Here is a 21,100-nt window from a genome sequence, read left to right on the forward strand (position 1 = left end):
TGGCGCTATTGATGCATGATAGCTAACTAGCTTTGCCTGTTAGCTCTCAGTTGTGTCCAAACACAAAGTGCCTCAGCAGCTCGTTCATTTATAATTGATTAACCGATTATTTATCTTAGATACGAAGAGGAAATGGTATACGTGATTATTTGTTGTTTTACGGGAGGTTGGCACTCGGTCGTTGCCAGGCTACCCACGGACACTTCATGGCGTTTGAGGTGTCGCTGTTTTCTGTTTCGTGCTGTGGCCGAGACATGAACGGTGAGTATTTACATTTCACACTTATGTAAAAATGATCATATGACACACTGAGTTCCCCATAACGCGTAAAAAAATGTTACTTAAATATTTACGTGTGCTAAGCTAAGCGACTGCTAGCTGTAACGGCATGCTACATTCACGTCTTGCCGATTAAAACGCTGTTTAGGAGGGAAATCTGTCCACTCCAATGACAGCTCCCAATTTGAGGAATAACAAATAGGCAACAAGTTAGGCTGTTAAAAATATAAAACTGACATTTGATTCAGATACTTTTCCAGAGGCCGCTTCACTGTTTGTACGGTTTGTTAAACCAACTAACACAGTCATTTTAGGGAGTTGTTCCGGGGGGTGGCACTGGATCAGTGGGAGGACCTGAACGCAGCATTAGGGCAGATGTGAGTGACATCAATCCTCCACCTTCACCAGCACAAAGCTAATAAGAAGCGGATTTCCCCTAATGTGAAAGACAATCAGATTTTGCTTCCTCTCAACAACATGCACACAGAGCATATGACAAATAAAGTTGAAAAAGTTTCTCATTAAGTTTTTGTTGTAGAAGGCAACACTGTTGAATGCAGGTTCAAGAAAAAGTCAGCTGTGCCAGCATCACAGCTAGAAAATAACAAGGGATTGCAAATAATAATCACCATGTTTCATCCCATAGCTCTCTGCCTGACAGACTCTTCATTTGCATTCCCCCTCCTTTATTTTTTCTTTTTACAAAATCAGGCAGAAAGGACATGCTGGTGTCCAGATTTGAAAGGATCAGATTGTTGGATACTTGCCCCAATGTCTTGGCGAAATATTATATCCAAAGTGCTATTTACACACATATATATACACATATTTGTTTTGTTTTGTTTTTTTAAAAAAAATAACCACTCTATTTAATAAATAAAAAAAAAAAAGAAAAAACTAGATATACATGTATTCTGTAGATAAGGTAATAACATAATTCTTTAAAGCTGAAAAATAGAATTTAATGCATTGATTATAAAATACACAGTTTTGCAAAAAAAAAAAAAAAAAAAAAAAAAAAAAAAAGAAAGAAAAAAAGGGGACAGAAATTAAAGTTTCTCAAACTTCTCTGGCCTTTAGGTTTTCACATTTAGAAGTTCCACAACTGTTGAATGTATGATTATTCATTAATACAGTCTTCTTTTGTGAGAGACTATGGTATATTTTACAAATAACCATTGTCCTCCAGTTTGTTTATCCTCTAAATGGTCTGGAAATGTTGAGAAACCTTACTCAAAGACTCAAAATAAGAAAAACAATAACTTGCATTTCCATACAGTAGATAGACCTTTCTGATTCAAGATATTTAACAATCTTGTAAGCACAAGTAGAATGTGACCTTCCTGTGTCCAAGAGGTTCCCCTCTGACACCAACATGTGTGCCATGTATTGCTGTTAAAGTGCATTAAAACCACTGCAGATTTTCTCCCCTCCTCAGACCAAGCTGAAGCCCTCATACTGCTCAATGGCCTGAGTGAGACGGCGGCGCAGGATCTCTTTGGTCTGGTAGCGGGGCATGTCCAGCAGGTTGTAGCAGGTGTGGGCCACTGGCAGGTAGTGCTCCTCAGCAGTGGTGGACTGGATGATGATGCGCAGGCTCTCCATGCCGTGGATGGGGATGCGGTCGCTGCCGGTAAGGAACACTGAAAATAACACACAAAAATCAGCAACCGCAACAATGTGACTATGTTTGTACAATCCAAATCCCTCAAATATCAACTGAGCTCTTGCTGCAGTCTGGTTCCACATGTTTGAATCACCTCTCAGATGGGCAGATAGTTCCTTGGGTTCCTTTTGAACAAACACAATTTGTCATGAAAACAGTAGATGCAACTAGAGCCACGAACATTATCAAAATGCATTATGTTGTACAAGATACAAACCATTTAACAACTTGGACTGATTACACCATCTCTCATTTCAATAATTTGGTTCCTTTCTTCCTTCATGGAAACTAAGAAGTTTATGAAAATGTAGGAATGCTTCAGGTACAGATAGACTGTTTTGGTAAATCTTTCCTCCATCATCCATCCTTTCCCCCTGCAACCACTGCCCTGCATTCTTCACTCAGACAACTTCCATAAATTATAATAAATATAATAATAATTTACCACTCCACAGTTGCACCGATGCATTTGACAAACCTCCTGAAGCATCGTTGTAATTGTTGACCTGTTCAGATTGTGGTGAGGGCGGAACATGTGCAGATTTGACGCATTTTTCACAATAGATCCTCTTGCAGGTACAAGCTGCACATTATCGCAGTATTTATTAGTCATCTGGGGCTGAGAGTGTGAGAATTAAACTGTCATGCAGTTTAAGGTAATTAAATGCTTACATAAGAATTGCTTCTTCTTTTCCAGAGGGAACTCGTGGAAAACCTCCCAGAACAATCTGACTGTTGGATGAGTGGCACTGTATTCCCCTTTGTAAATGGCATTCTGCAAAAAGAAAACCAAACAAAGATGTGTTCACTCACAGCATAAAAAATAGATGTTGGCCTTTCTCTGACATCTTACATAACAATCCATCTTTGCTTTTCCCACCAATGTTGCAACTTGCGCCACAGAGAGCTCTGGACACAAGAGCTAATATCAGTAAAATATGTGAAAACAAGTGTGGACGACTCCCCAGCAAGAAAATAAGAAAAGTGTCAGTTTCACATATATAAACTGTGTTATGTTGAAAGCCTTTTCAACACATCTAATAGCTTAAAGAGCCATTAGCAACTGTGACACCAAACATTCCTGGATAGTTACAGATGTGTTTGGTTTTTGTTGGACTTTTCCCTTGAGGTCTCCATAAGTTTGAAATTTTTACAGGTTTTATATATATAAAACTCTGGTGGCAAATTTTGGATGGTTTGGTGGTTTGATTCATGCATTTATTGCTTGCTTTTCTTGTGGTATTATTAGTCAAATGTTTTTTATTAGAGCACATTGTTACAGTTCATATTCGCAGCATACACATCTTTATACGCAATCTACATCCATACAGATATATGTGTGGTTAGGTCAGAATGCCCTTTTTTTTGTTTTCTAAGAACGTACAACATATAAGAACTGTAAATGAAAGAATAGACATAAATGTAAGATACAAAATACTAAACTAAAGTGTAAACAAAGGTAGGTCCAAATATACCTATATATATACATAAAGTGCTGGTTTCAAACGAAATAAATGCAAAACTAATGATATTTGTAAAACTGCCAACAATTGCATTTAGTTCTGAGCACCGCTGTATGGGTGGTGTGTTGAGTCATGTTCACCACTGTGTTGAAATGTTGTGCGTTCCCTTTTTTCAAACTTTCCAGCTTCTAACGAAGTAAAAGTCACATTTCCAGGCGTGCGCAGTGAAATGCGATCGTCATCACATTTTCTACTTTTAATTTGCACCCTTATTATAAAGATTGAAGATCTTCTAGTCTAACTGTTGGATTTACTGTTCACAGTACACAGAAAAAAAAACCCAGATCTGGCCATGGGAAGGGATTCTCTGCTGAAAGTGCCCAGAAAATCAGAGACCTAACACGTACAGATGTTTTAACCTAATCCTAACCTTTTCCATTTGCTCCCAGTTGTAGTTGTTATTGCCGACGACCATGGCCATCAACTCAGAGGGCTGGAACAACGACAGGATCTCCCCTCCACAAACTTTCAGAAAACCAGAGGAAAAGGCAGAGTACTGCTCGCTAACAGAATCCAAAAACACATAGCGCAGGTAGGCCTCCACAAACTCCTTCCTGTATGACAAACATGCACAAATCACATAAACATTCAGATCATTAACTTGTGTTGCAAAGTACCTGTATCCTTGCAAAAATTTTTATAATTTTTATCATTTATTCAGACTTCAAGGTGTAACTGTAAACACTGGCTTCTTCCTTCATTGTGTCTGTATAACTGTGTGCATAACTGTATGTGAATGTTGATCTTAATTTTGGCAGTGGGTTAGTTGTATTCATCTTTATTTAAATCAAGAACCTCTTTATTCAGCTTAATCTGACTTTGTTACATCTCACTGATGTCTCACTGAAGAGGTAGATTAATTTAAATCCATAAACTCTACAGTCCTACCAGATCCATCTGTGAAGCCCTTTTTACAAACACATGCAGTACAGGTAACATGGCTCACTTCTGCTCCCATACTACCCACAAAGGTTTAAACAGGGTGGGGACAGTGGAGAAGCACAGTGATTCTACAAATTCCCAAATCTTTTCATTTCAAAACATGACCTTCATCTGGAACAATGGCATACAAAATGCCAGCTGGGTGATAAGCTCAGTGTGGGAAAAAATTTAAATAAATAATAAAAAAATATAGTCATCTATCTATTTATCTTTCATAGAGAACAGAAAATTAGGCATTAGTAATATTCCTAAATATAGATAAGAGCTCATTCATTTATTCCTGCGAAAATCCAATCTGTTAAAATGGTGGCTTAAATCACAATCTGTGCTTGCTTGATTTGTCATGCTACCTCACCTGTTGTTTTTGTCGACACTGATGCTTTCACCTCCAGGGATCAACTCTTTGACTTCTGTCATCCCATAGTTCTCCCTAGTGATCTGAGGTTTAAGCACAGTATGAGGTTATGTAACGGCCCCAAAGAGCAGAAGTTTTCAGTTCTCACATTTCAGTGAGAAGTCTGGTGACATTATATATTGTTATATATAGCATATGTATAGCAGACAATCGAATCGAATCGACAAACGATCGGGAAAAAAAAAAAAAAAAAAATCAATAACCTACTTTCAAATGCAATCAGTTGGTAGCATAAAGAGCCAAATTTGCACATGCTGATTTTGGTCTTTCCAAAATATTTGTTTGTAAAAAGAATATGGAATAACCCTAACCCTAACACCAACCTTATTCTTTAATGAGCCAGAAGTCAGAGTAAAAGATTTATGAAATATATGCTCACAGCAAAGTTGAGAAGAAACGTCTCCTCCACATCACCTCCTTCATAGTCTAGAAGTTGTTGTAAACTCCTGAAAAGAATAAATTAAAGTAATGTCGGAAAAGACTAAGACTACACTAATACATATCGCTGTCTTCATTTCTGCGGGAACAACTCTGTGGGAACATGCCATCTTTTTGGCCGCTATAAAATTCACCTCATTTAAAAATAGGAAATGACTCAGAGGGAGTGTTGTTCTAGTTTTACTGCAAAGAACATGCTGGATATTTACAACCAAAACACAGGAAACATGGCCAAATGGACTGGTAAAGGAAATGCTAATTAGTCAAAGAGGATGAAGTATGATTGTCTTACAACTGAACACCAAATGGGCCGAGGTCATTAAAAATACTGTGACAGCACAGAGCCTCAGACAGACTTGTCTATTTTACGAAATTTATTCGAATAATGTCTTATCTATTTCTCGTCAGTGTGAGGGGACCGGTGTGACAGCTTCTGTCTGCCGCACTAGAACAGCTTGAACCTTTAGGACAGTCAAAACAAAAGTGTAGCTTACGTATTGTTTTCAAGGATGGTGTTCCCTAAGGATGTGATGTTTCTAATAATAACCCACGACTTCTAGCTTAGAGGACTAATGTTAAAATCAATAGTCAGCTGGAGATACTGAAGAAACGCTGACGCTTCCTGCTGCAAATTAAATAAAGAGCTGTTACCTAGTGACAAGCACTTTCACTGCTTCTAAAAAAAAAAAAAAAAAACACTTGCTATGTTGAGTGAGTGGCATACAATGATAAACACACATGAGGAGCAATTGTTTTTAAGGACTGCTGGTTTACCATGTTACATCACTTTTTTTTTTTTTACAAGTTTTCACTTTTGGCCAAATCATGTGAAGACAAAACTGCTAAATAAATGCTTTACAACAGGTGTAAAGTCTGACCTGGCCTCAGTGGGGGAGAGCTCCTTGAAGTCCTCCAGCATTGGCGATACATCAAGGAGCTTCTTATAGAGAGCCAGGGGGAAGTGGAGGTCCACCACTGTGGAGTTGTAGATGGCCAAACCACAGATGATCCCGATCAGATGAAACCAGTTCTGTTCTACGAAGCACTAGAGGTACAGATAAGCAAACCATTATTGTTACTCTTACTGCTCTTCTCACACAGCTGAAGATGTACCCATTCAACAGCTAAAAAAAACACTGATAACTGATGACATCTCACGATTAAAAATATTAGAGAGCATGAGACACCAGCTAGATGAATCCACCACTCATCATTTATTATAAAACAGCAATACATTTTGGACTCCAGTCACTTGTAGTCTAATGATGATTATGATGCTATTTTAGCTTAGTTGATTATTTAATAAAAGATGGCAGCTGGAGAGCTGAAACAAAGTTTACTTAAAACAACATTTCAAAACTGTGGTGCCATGTTAGAACTGTAGCAAACATTAAAATTTTAACTTTTCAAAGTGACTTACTTTGTCTGAGAACCACAGCAGGTTGGACTCTTTGTATTGCGTGAACATCCCATAAACAGGATCCATCAGCTCCTTCAACAGCAGCAGGAAGAACTCTTTAGTTACTCCACCTGCATCTACAGCCTCCTCTCCATCAAAGATCACCTAAAGACAAAGCGGAGATGCTAAAAAGATTATTCTTTCTACTAAAATTACAAAACTGCAGTGATCTTCAAAAGTTTACCTTGAGAGGTTTCTTGAGGTCCACGTCAGAGTACATGGTGAGCTCACGCAGAGTGTCACTTACTAAATGGTTTCTGCGCACATGGAGCACCAAGTACGGGTTCCTGGCGAGGTGGGGTTCCAACGTGAGCAGCATGAAGACATTGTGTAGGTTTGCACCACTTACTGCCATCTTGGTAAGGATCACATTTAGATACGGGGAAAAGATTAAACCATCATGGAAGAGAATACAAACCGATTTTAAAAAGGCACATGAAACCAGGATCAGGTACCTGCATTTGCAATTCAGCATCTGTTTGCAGCATGGTTGTCTTGGCTTGGGCGTTCAGTATAAATGGATAGGCACATAAGTTCACTGAGAGAAAGTCACTCTGCAGGAAAATAAGACATGACTGAAAATATTCTAAACAAAAACATTATTAATTTATATAATATATAAAAAAATGACAAAAGCCAAATTTGCCACTGAATGTTCAGGGTTGATCTTATATCATTCAGTACCTGTGAAGGAGATGATCCCATTTTCTAGAAAATGTAAAGAAAGAGAAAGTGATGACCCAACTTAAGTGGTAAAAGGTGAAGAGCAGCATTGTAAAGAGATGCTCAAATGTCCAAGGAATCATAGGAGCTTGTCCTTGAACTTAATCACTGGGCAACATGAACTGACTGGTAGTCATGAAAAGAATTCCTCACTGCCTCTGTGAATGATGTGAGTTAAGAGCAGCACAGCTTGTGTCCCAAATGAGGTGAGGGTGTGTGCACAGAATCAGCAGATGTCATCTAACAAGGAAGTGTAACATTGTCAGGGGAATTTCTGTACTCACATTTTCAGTTTTACTCAGAAACCATTTGAGGTAGTCTTCCTGGATGTCCACCAGGCTGGTGATATCAGGGATGTAAAAGCGGTTGTACTCCACATGATTGGCCTTCAAGTTTACCTGGGCATAGGAAAGAAATACCTGCCTCAACTCCAGGACAAAGTAAGGTTCCAATTACCTCAGCAACCACTAAGAACCATTGGACACATTTTCCCCTCAGAGTCTGTGCTGAAGAACAATCAGAGTTCATGGCTTGTTTACAGGAGCAGAAAGTGACATGGATATTCATGGATACCTTGTAGAGCTTTTCCAGCAGCCTAAGTGTGGCAAGAAAATAGTTCTCGTAGAACACTGGCACGAGCAACGTCTTTCCTCCAGTCAGCATAAACACCACAATGCTCTTGTACATGTCAACCATTCTGGTGAACACACTGCCGTCCACAAAACACCACCAGTTGTCTGCAGGATTTTAGGAGAAGGTTTGATGAAATCAAAGCACAGAGGAAAAAAAAACAAAGAAAACAATAACATTATGTACAACATAGAGTATAAAAATATTGTACTGTACAGTAAGGATCTGCCAATATTTTGAGAATAATAGCAAGTGGTGGGGTCTACATGGGCAATACAGGTGAAAAAAGCAGAACAATTTCAAAACATGAAACTTTTTCTATTTCTGTCATCACTCATTCTTCAACACATTGAAGCTTTCAGGAATGACTGTAAGAAAATGTACAATATATTTGTGTCGCCCCATATATCAAATTAGATTTGTTGTAATTTTTTAATGTTTTGTTTTGTTTTACTTCCAAACATCAGAGGAATTGAGAAGGTGTTTGCCAGACACCAACAGAGACTCAATTTGAAAACTATATATGGAAATTGTTGGTATTTTGTGTTCCTTTTGGCGTGTGGCTTGATTCTTCGCACGCTTTAAGCCTTTCACCAGCTTCCGGTTGAACTTTGCCTCTCCAGATTTCATATTTTTCAGCCCGTTAGATGGACTTAGATTTATGTTAGTACTTTCTTGTTTTATTCTGTATTTTAAATACTCCGTGGGTAACAATCTACTCCTAGTAGCATGGCTGTAGATATAACATCACATGGGCCAACATGTTCAGTGTTACCAGAGCTACCAGGGGTGATTTCATGTGGCTTGATAGGTGTAAAAAGACTTCTAGTGTGGGCATGCATATATATACATGCATATATATACCCAATACTTTGCTGGGGTTGGTGTCTAGCCGGAGGATCGCCATTGCCAGGGGTATAGTGAGGCGGATGTAGTTCCTCGAGTCCTGCAGGGCTGGGTACTCAGACAAGATGAGGTAGATCCTCATAGCCTCGACATCAGGAGGAGAGTGTGGCAGCTGGGGGATCAACAGACTCTCAAAACTCTTGGTGGCCTAAAGACAGAGTTGGACACATTTTTGTCCTTTTAATGACTCTCCAAGAAGCAAAATCTGTTGTTATACCGCTATGAAATGTTTGAAAGTTACAAGGAAACCAGAGAGGTTTATGGAATATTTTCAATTCGAAAACAACTTGGATCCACCAGGCAGCACGGGTCAAATATCAGTCACTAAATTTTGGGTGAGGCTTTTAGTGGTTTTGAATTTGGCCTCGGTCTACAAACAGATTATAATTCATGTTGGACTCAGATACAGACATCTCAAACCTAACATTACTGAGCTAATGTTAGAGGATATGGCTCAGTCTTGGCTTTTTCTGCCATTGGTCTGTGGTAGAACTTGATGTACTTTCAGCAAAAGGACAATATTCACATACACATGCTTCTTAAAAGCCCTCAACTGGATTATTATAAGATGCTGTGTAACATTCCAAAGTACCACTTTAATCAGGCAACCAAAGCTAAATTCAGTCTTATTGGGAGGATTAAATCAAAATTCCCTGTCTATGATATTCATGGTGCAAATACAACAAAAAACAATGTGGGAGTTGTTGGTTTAGATATAAGCCCAAAAGGTTTTGAATTGAGTGAGTGATACTCTGTTCCACACTCAAGTCTCATCTGCAATTTATTATACCATTTACCACATCGTAATTGTTGCTATATACAAGAAATGACCAACACAGGACAGAACTTTCCTAATTCCTGAAAGTCCCCAAAGTACATGCTTAAAAGCTGCACTGATGGTTTTTCATCACTTTGGAACAGTATATGAGACTGAAAAACAACATCTGACCCATGACCCCATTATAAAAAAACCAAAATATTTAGCCGTGTTTAGAGTGAAATGTCAGACACTTTCGCTTCTTAATACACCATCTATTTGCTAACTTTGTGTGTTATTGGTTTAATCAGTGCTTTTCCTCTGAAAAACCAAATAGATGGCCACTATGGGTACAAACAAGGTTCATGAGCGATTTAAGAGTGAACTATACCAGAAAAGCTGTCGGCCTTAAGCCAAAGCAAAGAGTTGAAAAAGGCTTGGTGATTGGGTGGGCTGAAGGGAATCCATCTTTGATACAGGGAATAAGTGGTTTGATGAGCAAGAGTGTTCTATTGCTTATGAATGTAACATTTCATGTGCAGGAAGACAATTGTGTTATTCTATCGTTCAACATGTTTTATCGTCATGTAGTATGACCTCCATCTATTATAGTGTTACTTTAAACAATGAATGCAGTTCAGGTAGCACAGATCTGATGTTGGACATTATTGACTTTTCCAACACGGTTGGTGTCCTTGAATTACATGAGGCTGGGTTTGATAGAAAAGAAAATTGTTCCTGGCACACATGATGCAACACATGGTGTACCTGCTCCAAAAGTCCAGAGAATGCTGGTTTGCTGAGTGCATCAAACAGCAGTCTGACAGAATTGAGATCGATGCCTGGGATTTTTGGGTTGGTTTTGAAATGGGTATCATCACTGAAAAGAGACATAAATATGTGATTATCTGCACCATATGATATCCCAACATCAGTCACAGGGTAAAAATAGGTCCAAGCTCAGATTCAGGGGCTCTTGTGATAAAGCCTACATGTTGCTTTGGCTCATATGCCAGTCTATTCCAATCCATTACGGGGCAGGTCACAATGTAAATGTGATTATTTTCCACACAACATGAGCAATAATTAGATGTACCCACAGTTGGAACATATTTAAGTCCATCCCTGAGCATATCTCCTTCACAGCCAAGTGAGGAGTAAACACACACAAACACCGGCTCAACTGCATCAACAAATGACTGAAGGTCAGCAACTATTTACAGTGTAAGCCTTTACATTCATATAGCACAGGTTATATTTAGTGATAACAAAAAATACATGAGATGTAATCTTGTGGAGACTGTTTGCCAAACAAAAAACACTGATGCAGATAACACAGTCAACATGATACATTCTTGTGAACCGAGGCTTCAAGCACTGACCCACTTCATTCTGAGAAGTCTGTGGGCTGAAAGAGCTACGTGGGCAACTCTGGGTCCCAAATGTTATGCTAAAACAATAGAAATGACGGCTTGTGGTAAAAATAACCACAGCATATCCCCAAGCTTCTACTCTCAGAGGAACGTACAAATCCATGGCTGAATGAATTTCAATGTAATCTCTAACTGTACCCTAAAGGTTTGGATTGATGGGTTATGTTTGGAGTCACCAATATTCCCTCTATGAACATTTGGAAATACTTGTATTCATTGGACTGCAACAGTATATCAGAGAATTTAACAAGAAGATCATTACACACAGATTTGTCTGTAATTGATTTCAGAAAAAAGAGGCAGGTTCATTAAAAGATATTTTGACATCAGACTAAGATCCTGTCAAAAAAAAGAAAATGCTACTCACTACAACATCAAATTTTGTCATAGAGAATTTTGTGGCGTTTTCTCCAGGTGTATGTGTATACGTCCTTATATTTACTGTGGAATAAAATCTAATCAATTTAGGTGGAAATCACTTCTTCACGCTGCCCCCACAGGCCCTCATATCTTCTACTTACGGTAAAATAGCAAGCATAAAATCACGTCGTAAATTTAGATACATTAGTTTATGCATCAGCTCATTGGTACAGCTGCTAAATGAGTGGGCATTCTAATGATTTCATCCACTGCTAAATGAATCTGGAAATGTCACTTATTTCCAGATTATACATTGCATTATTAATATGAATCTGCAATAACTGGGAACTGAAGACTTGGTGTGAATTAAAAATAACATTTGCCACCAAATGTGACACAAAATACTCGAAGACAACTACCTCAAATTTGTACCCAAGTATCCTAATGTCCTCCAGAGCTTATTGTCAAGACATGATAAGTATCTGCTGATCCCTTTGTCCTCTTTTCCATCAAACCTACACGGATGGTGGTTAGAGAAATCCTTAGTGACCAAACACACAGCAGCGTTCCCAGCCCAGATTATCCCTATGTTGTGCAAAGTAAGTGTCGTGGTTAATCAGTTCCCAGAAAACTTGGGTGTGTCTGAAACCATCCCCTCACTCCCTACTCCCTACTCCCTATATAGGGAGATGAATATAGTGGACTATATAGTGAACTCACAAAATGAACAATCTCTTTCAAACACTACTTGCTTTGCTCTCCTCTCACTCTTCCTTGTCCTGCTGGAATCCCTTTTTTAGTGCGCAATGCATCATATATATATAGATATTTTGCTTGGCTAGTGACGGGTTAGTGACCACTGGCTATTCACATTTTTGACAATGCATTGTGGGATACTTTGAATGTACTACATTTTCTCACAAAACATTCAGACACCACTACAAAATGATGAGCTCACTATATAGTGATGAGGGGGTGGTTTCAGACACAGCCCTTGTCTATGTTTAAGTCAGCCATGTTGTTTTTCTTATTTATTTATTTGGGTGTATGCATCTGAATTACAATTATATCCAATGAAGAGATCTTTCCTTCCTTCACCAGAGTGATTTTTGAATGGTTGTGTTTCAAAGTTCCAAGAGAAGTTTGGTAATCAATCAACACACTCATTTTGATGTCAACCAAGACAAGAGATTCTGTATGTGCTATCCCCTATCCCCAAAACCACGTGAACTTTCTTTTTGTACACTTTGCAGCTGTCTATTTCAGTATGATATTACGTTCTACAAGGAGTAGACATAAAAAGTTATTCTGACAATAGCAGTAATAACTCAATATTTGTCATTGCCAGCAGCCAGTATTTCCTCCAGCTTTCTTGCATAATCACCACAGAGCTGTTAGGCCTGATGCTACCTCCTCCCTTTTTTCATGCAAACTTGTTAAACTTTTGCATTAATGCAAGTAAACATGCTGTGAAGTAAGACAAAGCTTGGCAACAATGCCTTTGTAATATGCTATACCTTTGGTCCAAGAAGCTGGCGTTCCAACATGCCGTAGAGGAGAGCTGGATTACAATGTCACTAATTAAAAAAAAAAACCAAACAAACAAAAAAACATAAATAGGAAATAAGATGTGTTAACTGATCAGTAACTGCAGAGAAAGCATAGAATTTCAACTAAATTAAGTCTTACATGTGAATATCTATACACATACAAAAAAAGAGTTATGAAATCAAATAATTTTTTATTAAAAACTTACTTTGTGACACTTGAATCTGTGTTGTACATCAGTTGTAACCTCCATGAATTTAACCTTTCATAATTGATTAGAGAGAGGCTTCGACTGATATTAATCACTCTGAAATCCTGTGGGGGAGCTGAGCTCTGCACAGAGGAAGACAGAGAGCATATAACAGCACTGGAAGGTGGTTTGCAGTTGCATTTCTGCTGTTTGCATATCAGTTCAGTACAGACAGTCTGAGTTGTGTCTCTTTCCTCCATGAAGATTAGATAAATGGGCCACGCCTGAGGTCTAAATTTTTGAGTGTATGCCATGTCTTCATTCCTGGCCATTTGCTGAATTTGTAGAGCAGACATTTGCATAGAGCACAAGTCCCATAGAGACCTGATGAAATCTTTGAGGTGGAGGCCACCCTGTGGTCAAACATTGAAAGGGGTTGAAACAGTATTATCTGTAAGCCTTTGTGGGCCAATTTTGGCCATGATCCTCTAGAGTTGTGTTAAATTTGTTCTTCAGATGCTTAATTTGAAAGTCAACTGTAACATTAAAACAGTAGAAGTATGGGGATTACAAAATCACATACCTGATCATCAGAGTATAATAAGAAACTGTGGTCCCCTCCACAGATGATTTTGGTCACAATAAACTGTTTTGAATCTAATAAAGACAGTAAAGATGAGATATGTTAGCTTTGATGTTTGATGGTTTCATTTGTAGAACAGGTATCTTCCTGGCATTCACTGCAGGTTATTTTGTCAACTGTATGCACAGCCATCTTTATAAACCACCCACATCAGATCTGATCTGCCTTGGCTACAACAGCCAGCTGGTCACATACATGACAGATCACTATCATATGAGTGAATCTTTTCACTGAGCACTTTGCTATAAATCTATGACTCAAGTAGTGACTCTTGTGGCTCTAAGTTGTTATTAGGAATGCTCAGGACATAAAATCAACAAATTTTCCAAAATGTCACTCAATACATAATGATTAACAGCAAACACATTTGTAATTTCTTCTATTCCATCGTCAAAGGCCTTTTGTTTATATTTCTTCGAAAGCTGGGACCATGCTGACCCACATGGAAAGACTAGTATCCATATTTTCTAAAGAGTCAGTAAAGATACAAATCTTCTGCTCACCTGTTCTGTGGAAATGTCCTTTTAGCAAACTGGTCCTTACAGGAAATGGGCTTCTAGCATCCCCGAGTGTTCCTGTGCCAAGCTGGCCATGGCTGTTACAACCAAATGCATACACCATACCAGACGAAGGCACAAATGCTAACGTGTGGTGCCTGACAATAGACACATTTGAGAAACAAGATTAAAGATGCACAGGTGACAAAACTAGCCATGAAGCAAAGAGTTTCAAGGAGCCACTAGCTTCAGCTGTCATCTAATGTGATGTAATACCAATGAATACAATGAATCAAAACTCTGATTCATTGCAACTACATTTTTTCTTTATCGTACAAAATATTATGTAATACTTTCAAATAGCACACAAATAAATTAACTATAATGTTCAGTTTTAGTTGATATTGTAGCAGGAGATTGGTTAGTGAACCCAAAAACTTTAGTTGGAGAATGCGTTGCATAATTTTTTTGCACTTCATGTTTTAATTAAATTTTTTTTTTAATCCTGTAGTAGATGGTAACAGTATAACCAATGGCAGGAAATGAGGAAGAAAGCATTGCAATGGAATCTCTTGGCTAAATTCAAACTGGGGTCATTCATGGTTAAGATAATACTTATTTTCCCTCAGGTAGAAAAATAGATATGTGTCAGTGTTGTTCAATGCAACATCGCCTATTGGTAATTCTAAAGTCAGCATATGTTTGTAGCTTTTGAAAGAACAGAGTTATAGATTCACAGAAAGAGAATGTATGGCTGAGTCAGTGTATCAAGTTAAATCAGACTGTAAAGGCGCACTAAATAAAATGGCAAACAAAATTTGGTGTGTTTAGAATAGACAGCACCTGCCACAGGCGATCTGAGACACCTCAGTGCCCATGAGCTCCAGCACTCGTCGGGGTAACAGCTCATTATTTGTGGAGCCGTGACCCAGTTGACCCCACGAGCCATCTCCAAACGTGAACAACCCCCCATCCTGCCAGACAAACAACACACTATTTATCATTCATCTTAAAGTTATCATACCAGGAGGTGCATAAAGATTAGTTAGGTTAATACGATTAGTTTGACAATCTGGCTGCAACAACAGATTTTGTGTGTATGTGTGTGTGTGTGTGTTTGTAATATTTGTCATTTCTCCTAAAGCTTTTTTCAGAGAAAGGATCAACTATATAGTAAGAATAGCCTAATAAGTGGCTTCTGACCTTTCAATAAAAGTTAAATTTGTACCTTTGTGAGCGCTGCCGTATGTTCATCTCCACAACTGATGTAAACAACTTTTTGAGATCTCAAAAATTTGATGTGGCAAGGGACAGCACGGTCTGAGGACAGGTACACAAGATACTTTTCTGGTCTACACTTTTATATAATTCACATAGCACTGAAGAAATATAAGAACACACACACAGATCTCTTTATCTAGTGCTAAATCAAATCAAATCAAATCAGATTTATTTGTACAGCACCAAATCATAACAAAGTTACATCAAGGCACTTTACATATAGAGCAGGTCTAGACCAAACTCTTTATAAAATTATTTAAAGAGACCCAACAGATCTAATGAACAAGCACTTGGCGACAGTGGCAAGGAAAAACTTCCTGTCAGTCATGTAATCTGGAAACCCCTTTAACAAGCTTATTCTTACCTTCTTTATCATTGAGACCCAATTGTCCTGCTCTGTTTTTGCCCCAGCCAAATACTGCTCCAGACAAGGAGAGCGCAAAGCTGTGGTCTCCACCAGCAGTTATTTGTGCCAAAGGAATACCTGCCAGAGACTTGAGGGGATGAGGAAACAACTTGCTGGGCTCTCCTTTTCCGAGGCCGAGCTGACCACTGGTGTTCTGGCCCCACGTGAACAGCTGGCCATCTGACAGAGAAATGATATATATACAAAAATGAACAAAAACTGCCACAAAGCACAAACCTTAACTTCAACAAACACTAACTGGCGCTTCATCCAAATTAAATATTGTTGGCAAAAAAGACATATAGATGTCATAGGGTTTTTAGAAAATATAAACCTTGTAGTTACTCATTCAACCAGTGTAATAATAATAATAATAAGAACAAGAAGATAAATGGAATAAGTTTAACTAAAAGGACAAAAAATTTGTAGTTTAGACTGTGAGCTACTTTGACTGATATGTTAAAAACAATCTGCTGGCGAACGAAACTAAAATGGTTGATGTGACTAAAAATACACTGAAGTTTTTAGTCAATTTGTAGTCAAGTAACACTTGATTTGACTAAATATGACAGAACAGTGACAGTAACAGTGACATCTGACACACTGAAAAAATTGTCTAGATACAAGATTCTCGATCTGAAGAGTGTTAATACTTAAGTGACTGTATCTTTTGCACCTCTAGAAAGTGCGATGCAGTGCTGATTTCCACACATTACTTGGGAGATGTGATGGTCACACAGTCTTTTCACCAACCTAAGCAATTGAAGAAAATAACTGTTTATCAAGCCAGAATGTCACATTATAAATTACATTATTAATATTACAGAAAAAGTTTAAAATATATATATAAAATTAATAATAATAACAACTTGGCTACTCATTAATTCACTAAATTGCTAGTAAAAAAGCCATGTTTTCCTCTTTTTATTGGTTGTCAAGAAGCAAAATGATGCCACCAGCTTTTTACAAAAGTCAAAATGTCTTGCCTCTGAGAGGTCATTACAATGATTCTCATGGCTTCAATTTATACTTAAAACATGTTGTTGTTTTAATTAAAAATTGTTGTTTTTAAATGCATGAACCTACGCATTCAACAGTTTGGGGGGGGTTATGTTGCTTGTTTTCTCCTACTTGTGTGTAATGATCCTATGCCAACCGTTTCAAAAGCAATTTTTTTCTCCTGTTTCAGGACAAAAGCTTTAGTTCTCCTATGGGGCACGCAAAGTCACCTTGGGATTCGAACAGCCACCTCTGCAGTTCCTAGGCCAAGCTGGCCTCCTTCACCTGCTCCCCAGGCAAAAACCTGACCCTGCTCATTCACCGCCACTGAATGGGCACGCCCGGTTGACACCATTGTTATCTTCTGAGTGTCCAGAGCTCCTACCAGCTCTGTCGTGAGGAGAAAGAGACTGTCAGACCTCAGCAGAAGTATTGGTGCGGTGTCTCCTCTAAATGGTATTTCATTGTGTTGGAGGCTCTGCTGCACCATCATGCTTCATGGACACAACCCATACAAGGCATTTAGAGCTGGTATTTTTTCTTGCCAAGAATCTTTCTGACAGAAACACAGTTCACTTCCACTTCACTATAAAGGCGGGATTGCGTCAAACAATGCTTCATATCACGTAACAGAAAACAGAGAAGTGCAGTGAAGAATGTATGAAAAACGAAAAAGAGACTATGTGAAGTGATGGAAAGAAAACTGATGTAGTTTCCTACTATAGAGATGGTTTAATACAGATAATGAAAGATACTTCAACTGCAGTGTTTAAAAAAATATGCTGAACATGATCAAGAAGATTCTGAGGTTTCAATAACACCTTTATCATGATCTCTATCAAACTGTGAGCAAATGTGTGATGAGTAAGGTTAAATAAAGTCACTGCAAGTTCAAAATCAATACATGGAATATAATCAAGGTAGTTATTCTACACACCTTTAACTAAGATCTGTGTGTATTGTATTTATTTTTTCAAAAGCCAGAAATTTGCCGATACTAAAGTAACACACAACACAAACTTCCACCCACATGATAACAATACAGACTTTTCACTGTCTACAAATACAAGCTACGTGTCAACTCACTCATGTAATCTGATGACAATTAATTTACATTAAAATACAGACATTGTCCACCAAATTAAATCATATAATGTAGAAATAAATTCTGTTACGGTTTTCTGTCAAATCCATTTATGACTGCTTATCGTAGCCAAAAAACAGACACTGTAAAATAAAGCCTGACATTGCCATTTTTTTTCTTTAGTATTTTCACTTTAGGCATTCAGTCATCCAGATCATCCGATATCCAGCCACTGTAAACACAACAGAAGTTAGACTTGCCAAAACCTGCAAAAGACAATCACTGCACATTTGGAAAAGTTTCTATGATTTCAGCCACTATGTTAGAACCACTTCATCATGAACAAAACCAGGTCAGTTTATTATCGCTTTCTAATCACTTAGAACGAGTGAAATTCAAATAAAAAAAATCAGCTTTAGGAGTGAAGTCATAATCCCTCTTCAATCAGCACCAATATAAACAGACCTTGAAAACTGGCCATGTCATGTTCACCCACATTCTTGCACATTTTTGGTAACTTTCCGCCAACATCTACTGACAGCAGTGCTAAATGTTGGGGCAAATTCATTTGTAACTGTTAATCAAGAGTTAGCTCATCTGGTGTTCATGCTGAAAGCTTACCTGGAGAAGTCCCTGCTTTGTCATGGCCCAGCTGTCCACAGCTGTTAGAGCCACATGCATACACACTCCCATCCTTCAGGAGGAATATCGAGTGTTCCCCTCCACAAGTAACTTCTTTCAGTCCCCTCCCCCTGAACACAAGACAGTTCCTTGGCTCAAACATGGGGTTTCTCTCCACACCAATACCCAACTGTCCATCCTTTGCATTGCCCCAACACAGCATGTCAGCTAGGGAAGAAGGGATGAGCACCAATGTGAAGAGGCTGAGAGAGTGATGGCCAGATGTAGGAAGACAAGATTACTCAAGCTTGAGAGAAACCCCACTTTCTCATCTTCATGTAAATTCCATCCTTGGAAATAAGAAAAAACAAAGTGAGCAAGTCATTTTTTGTCATTTGGAACATATACTTAGGACTCTTGCTTTTTTTTTTTTTTTTTTAAGAATGAAGTCAGGATGGATTTAGCGGTAGGTCCGATTGTGTGTTAGAATGATGTAAGAACTATGACAGGACACTGTGTTTAAATAAACCCTGTCAGTATAATCCCAGTTTAAGAAGCTTCAAGAAGTCCCGCCTTAATGTCCATCCACTTCCAATACATGCTTGTTACAAACAGTTATCCTAAGGCAATAAACAGAGAGGTTCTTTACAGAAGGAGACAAAAAACAAGAGGTGAAAGCAGAATGGAATCAGCTGCAAGGAATGTTTATCAGTAACACCATTTAAATCTGAAGTAATCTGATACCAAATATTTGAATATCTTTCTGTTTCTGGCCATGGGTTGGACAGAATAAGTATTTAAAGACAAATCCTTGGGCCCTAGAAAACTGTGATGGACATTTACTCAACCTCTACATTTTACAGAACCAACAGTTTAACAAAAAATTAATGAATTACTTGATAAACAGACATTATGTAGGCAACTTGAACATGACTAATGAAGAAGTATCAATAAAAACAATGAAAGCTGTTCCTGCTAAAAGAATAGGATGGCATGATCATATGATATCCCATCAGTTTTGATAATGAGCATGAAGCAGTGACAATTCATAATAAATATATGATTATTATAATCCAAGTATGCAAACCCATATGATAGGAAAGAGATCTGGGGGATTGGGGCTGATGAGCAGTGTGGCCTATATGGTTGGTCCAGAGTGAGGAGAAGTCCACTTTAAAAGCTAGGCAGCGTCATGCTAGAGGTTATTCCACCATATAGTGTCCCAAAAGTTGTTATTAATGGTTTGTACCTCATTTGTAATGCAATGGACAATAAATGATTCCAGCAAATCAAGCCTTACCAGCAAATGGTGGCAATATTGCAATCAGAATGATAGTATATATTAGATTTTGTATTATATGCAAATGATTCATCATCTGTAACATGGATTTAATATTCCATCAGCCTGGTGGCAAGAGGAGTGTCCTCGGTCTGCGTCAGCTGACAATGCAAAATAAACCAACCTGAATATTTCCAATGCACTGACTTGTTAAACTGTTTGTTAACTGAGCTACATCAAATCAGTGGAGGACGCTCACAACAACAGTTAATAGCTAACTAAGCTTAGCAGGCTGTAGCAGAGCTGACAGTCAAAACAGAAGAGTTAAAACAGAGACCCGCTTCTTAGCCAGTGTGTATTTGGTAAAACCGTCCCGTAATACATCTGTCTTGAGAACACTTAACACTTAAAACAAACAGGGGTGTTTACCTGGATAGATGCATCCTGAAATTTGGTGTCTGGTTTCGGTTCAGCTCTGAAAACAAACGCGGAAGTGCCACCGCTAACTACGTCACGAAACGCTTTCCACAAGAGCGATGTGATTGGTCCATTTTTATCCCATTCTATCCTGTGACAGGTCTGATTGACAGTCTTATACATGGAAGCCATTGTTCACTTTGATGTAAACAATTTCTTAATTCAAAATAATACAAAAAGTCCAGATGGGATAAGCCCCGGGCCAACTTCACCGACCGTTCATTTTATTTATCCTGATGATTTTACATTTTCAGCCTGATTTGTGTTAAGCAGAGGGGCAGAGCCTGGTTATATAAGGGAGTGTTTTACCACAAGGAATACTTTGCTAGGGCGGGTTATCAGAGGATTTTTATGTGAATTAAACTTTACAAGAAATAAGGTCAACATGAATTAAAATAGCGAAACTGGCCTAAAAATATTGACAAGAGTGATCAATATTCTCTGAGACCAAGCAATAGAGTATTTAAAATGCTTTTGCTGTCTAGATAACAGTTGACCGACAAAAACAGGTTTAGCTTGTGTGAGATGGAGGCTATACATTTTT

General features: G+C 38.3%; 1 protein-coding gene across 1 annotated transcript; it reads right to left on the minus strand.

Annotated features, from left to right (window-relative positions):
* Positions 1 to 1,312: 1,312 nt before the first annotated feature.
* herc3 (HECT and RLD domain containing E3 ubiquitin protein ligase 3) lies at positions 1,313 to 20,560 on the minus strand. Its single transcript, XM_029502927.1, has 25 exons — positions 20,509 to 20,560; positions 18,801 to 19,150; positions 17,326 to 17,485; positions 16,773 to 16,849; positions 16,055 to 16,276; positions 15,638 to 15,729; positions 15,253 to 15,383; positions 14,416 to 14,567; positions 13,853 to 13,926; positions 13,288 to 13,412; positions 13,049 to 13,108; positions 10,507 to 10,618; positions 8,940 to 9,129; positions 8,019 to 8,182; positions 7,730 to 7,843; positions 7,407 to 7,430; positions 7,178 to 7,276; positions 6,907 to 7,077; positions 6,684 to 6,827; positions 6,142 to 6,308; positions 5,205 to 5,271; positions 4,766 to 4,848; positions 3,839 to 4,022; positions 2,618 to 2,720; positions 1,313 to 1,922 (listed from the first exon to the last, which is right to left on the minus strand). Exons 2-25 carry the CDS (start codon positions 19,021 to 19,023, stop codon positions 1,714 to 1,716), a joined length of 3,147 nt encoding a protein of 1,048 aa, XP_029358787.1. The 5' UTR covers positions 19,024 to 19,150; positions 20,509 to 20,560; the 3' UTR covers positions 1,313 to 1,713.
* Between the last annotated feature and the right edge of the window lie 540 nt (positions 20,561 to 21,100).

Source organism: Echeneis naucrates, chromosome 1 (assembly GCF_900963305.1).
Source record: "Echeneis naucrates chromosome 1, fEcheNa1.1, whole genome shotgun sequence".
Classification (NCBI taxonomy): Eukaryota; Metazoa; Chordata; class Actinopteri; order Carangiformes; family Echeneidae; genus Echeneis; species Echeneis naucrates.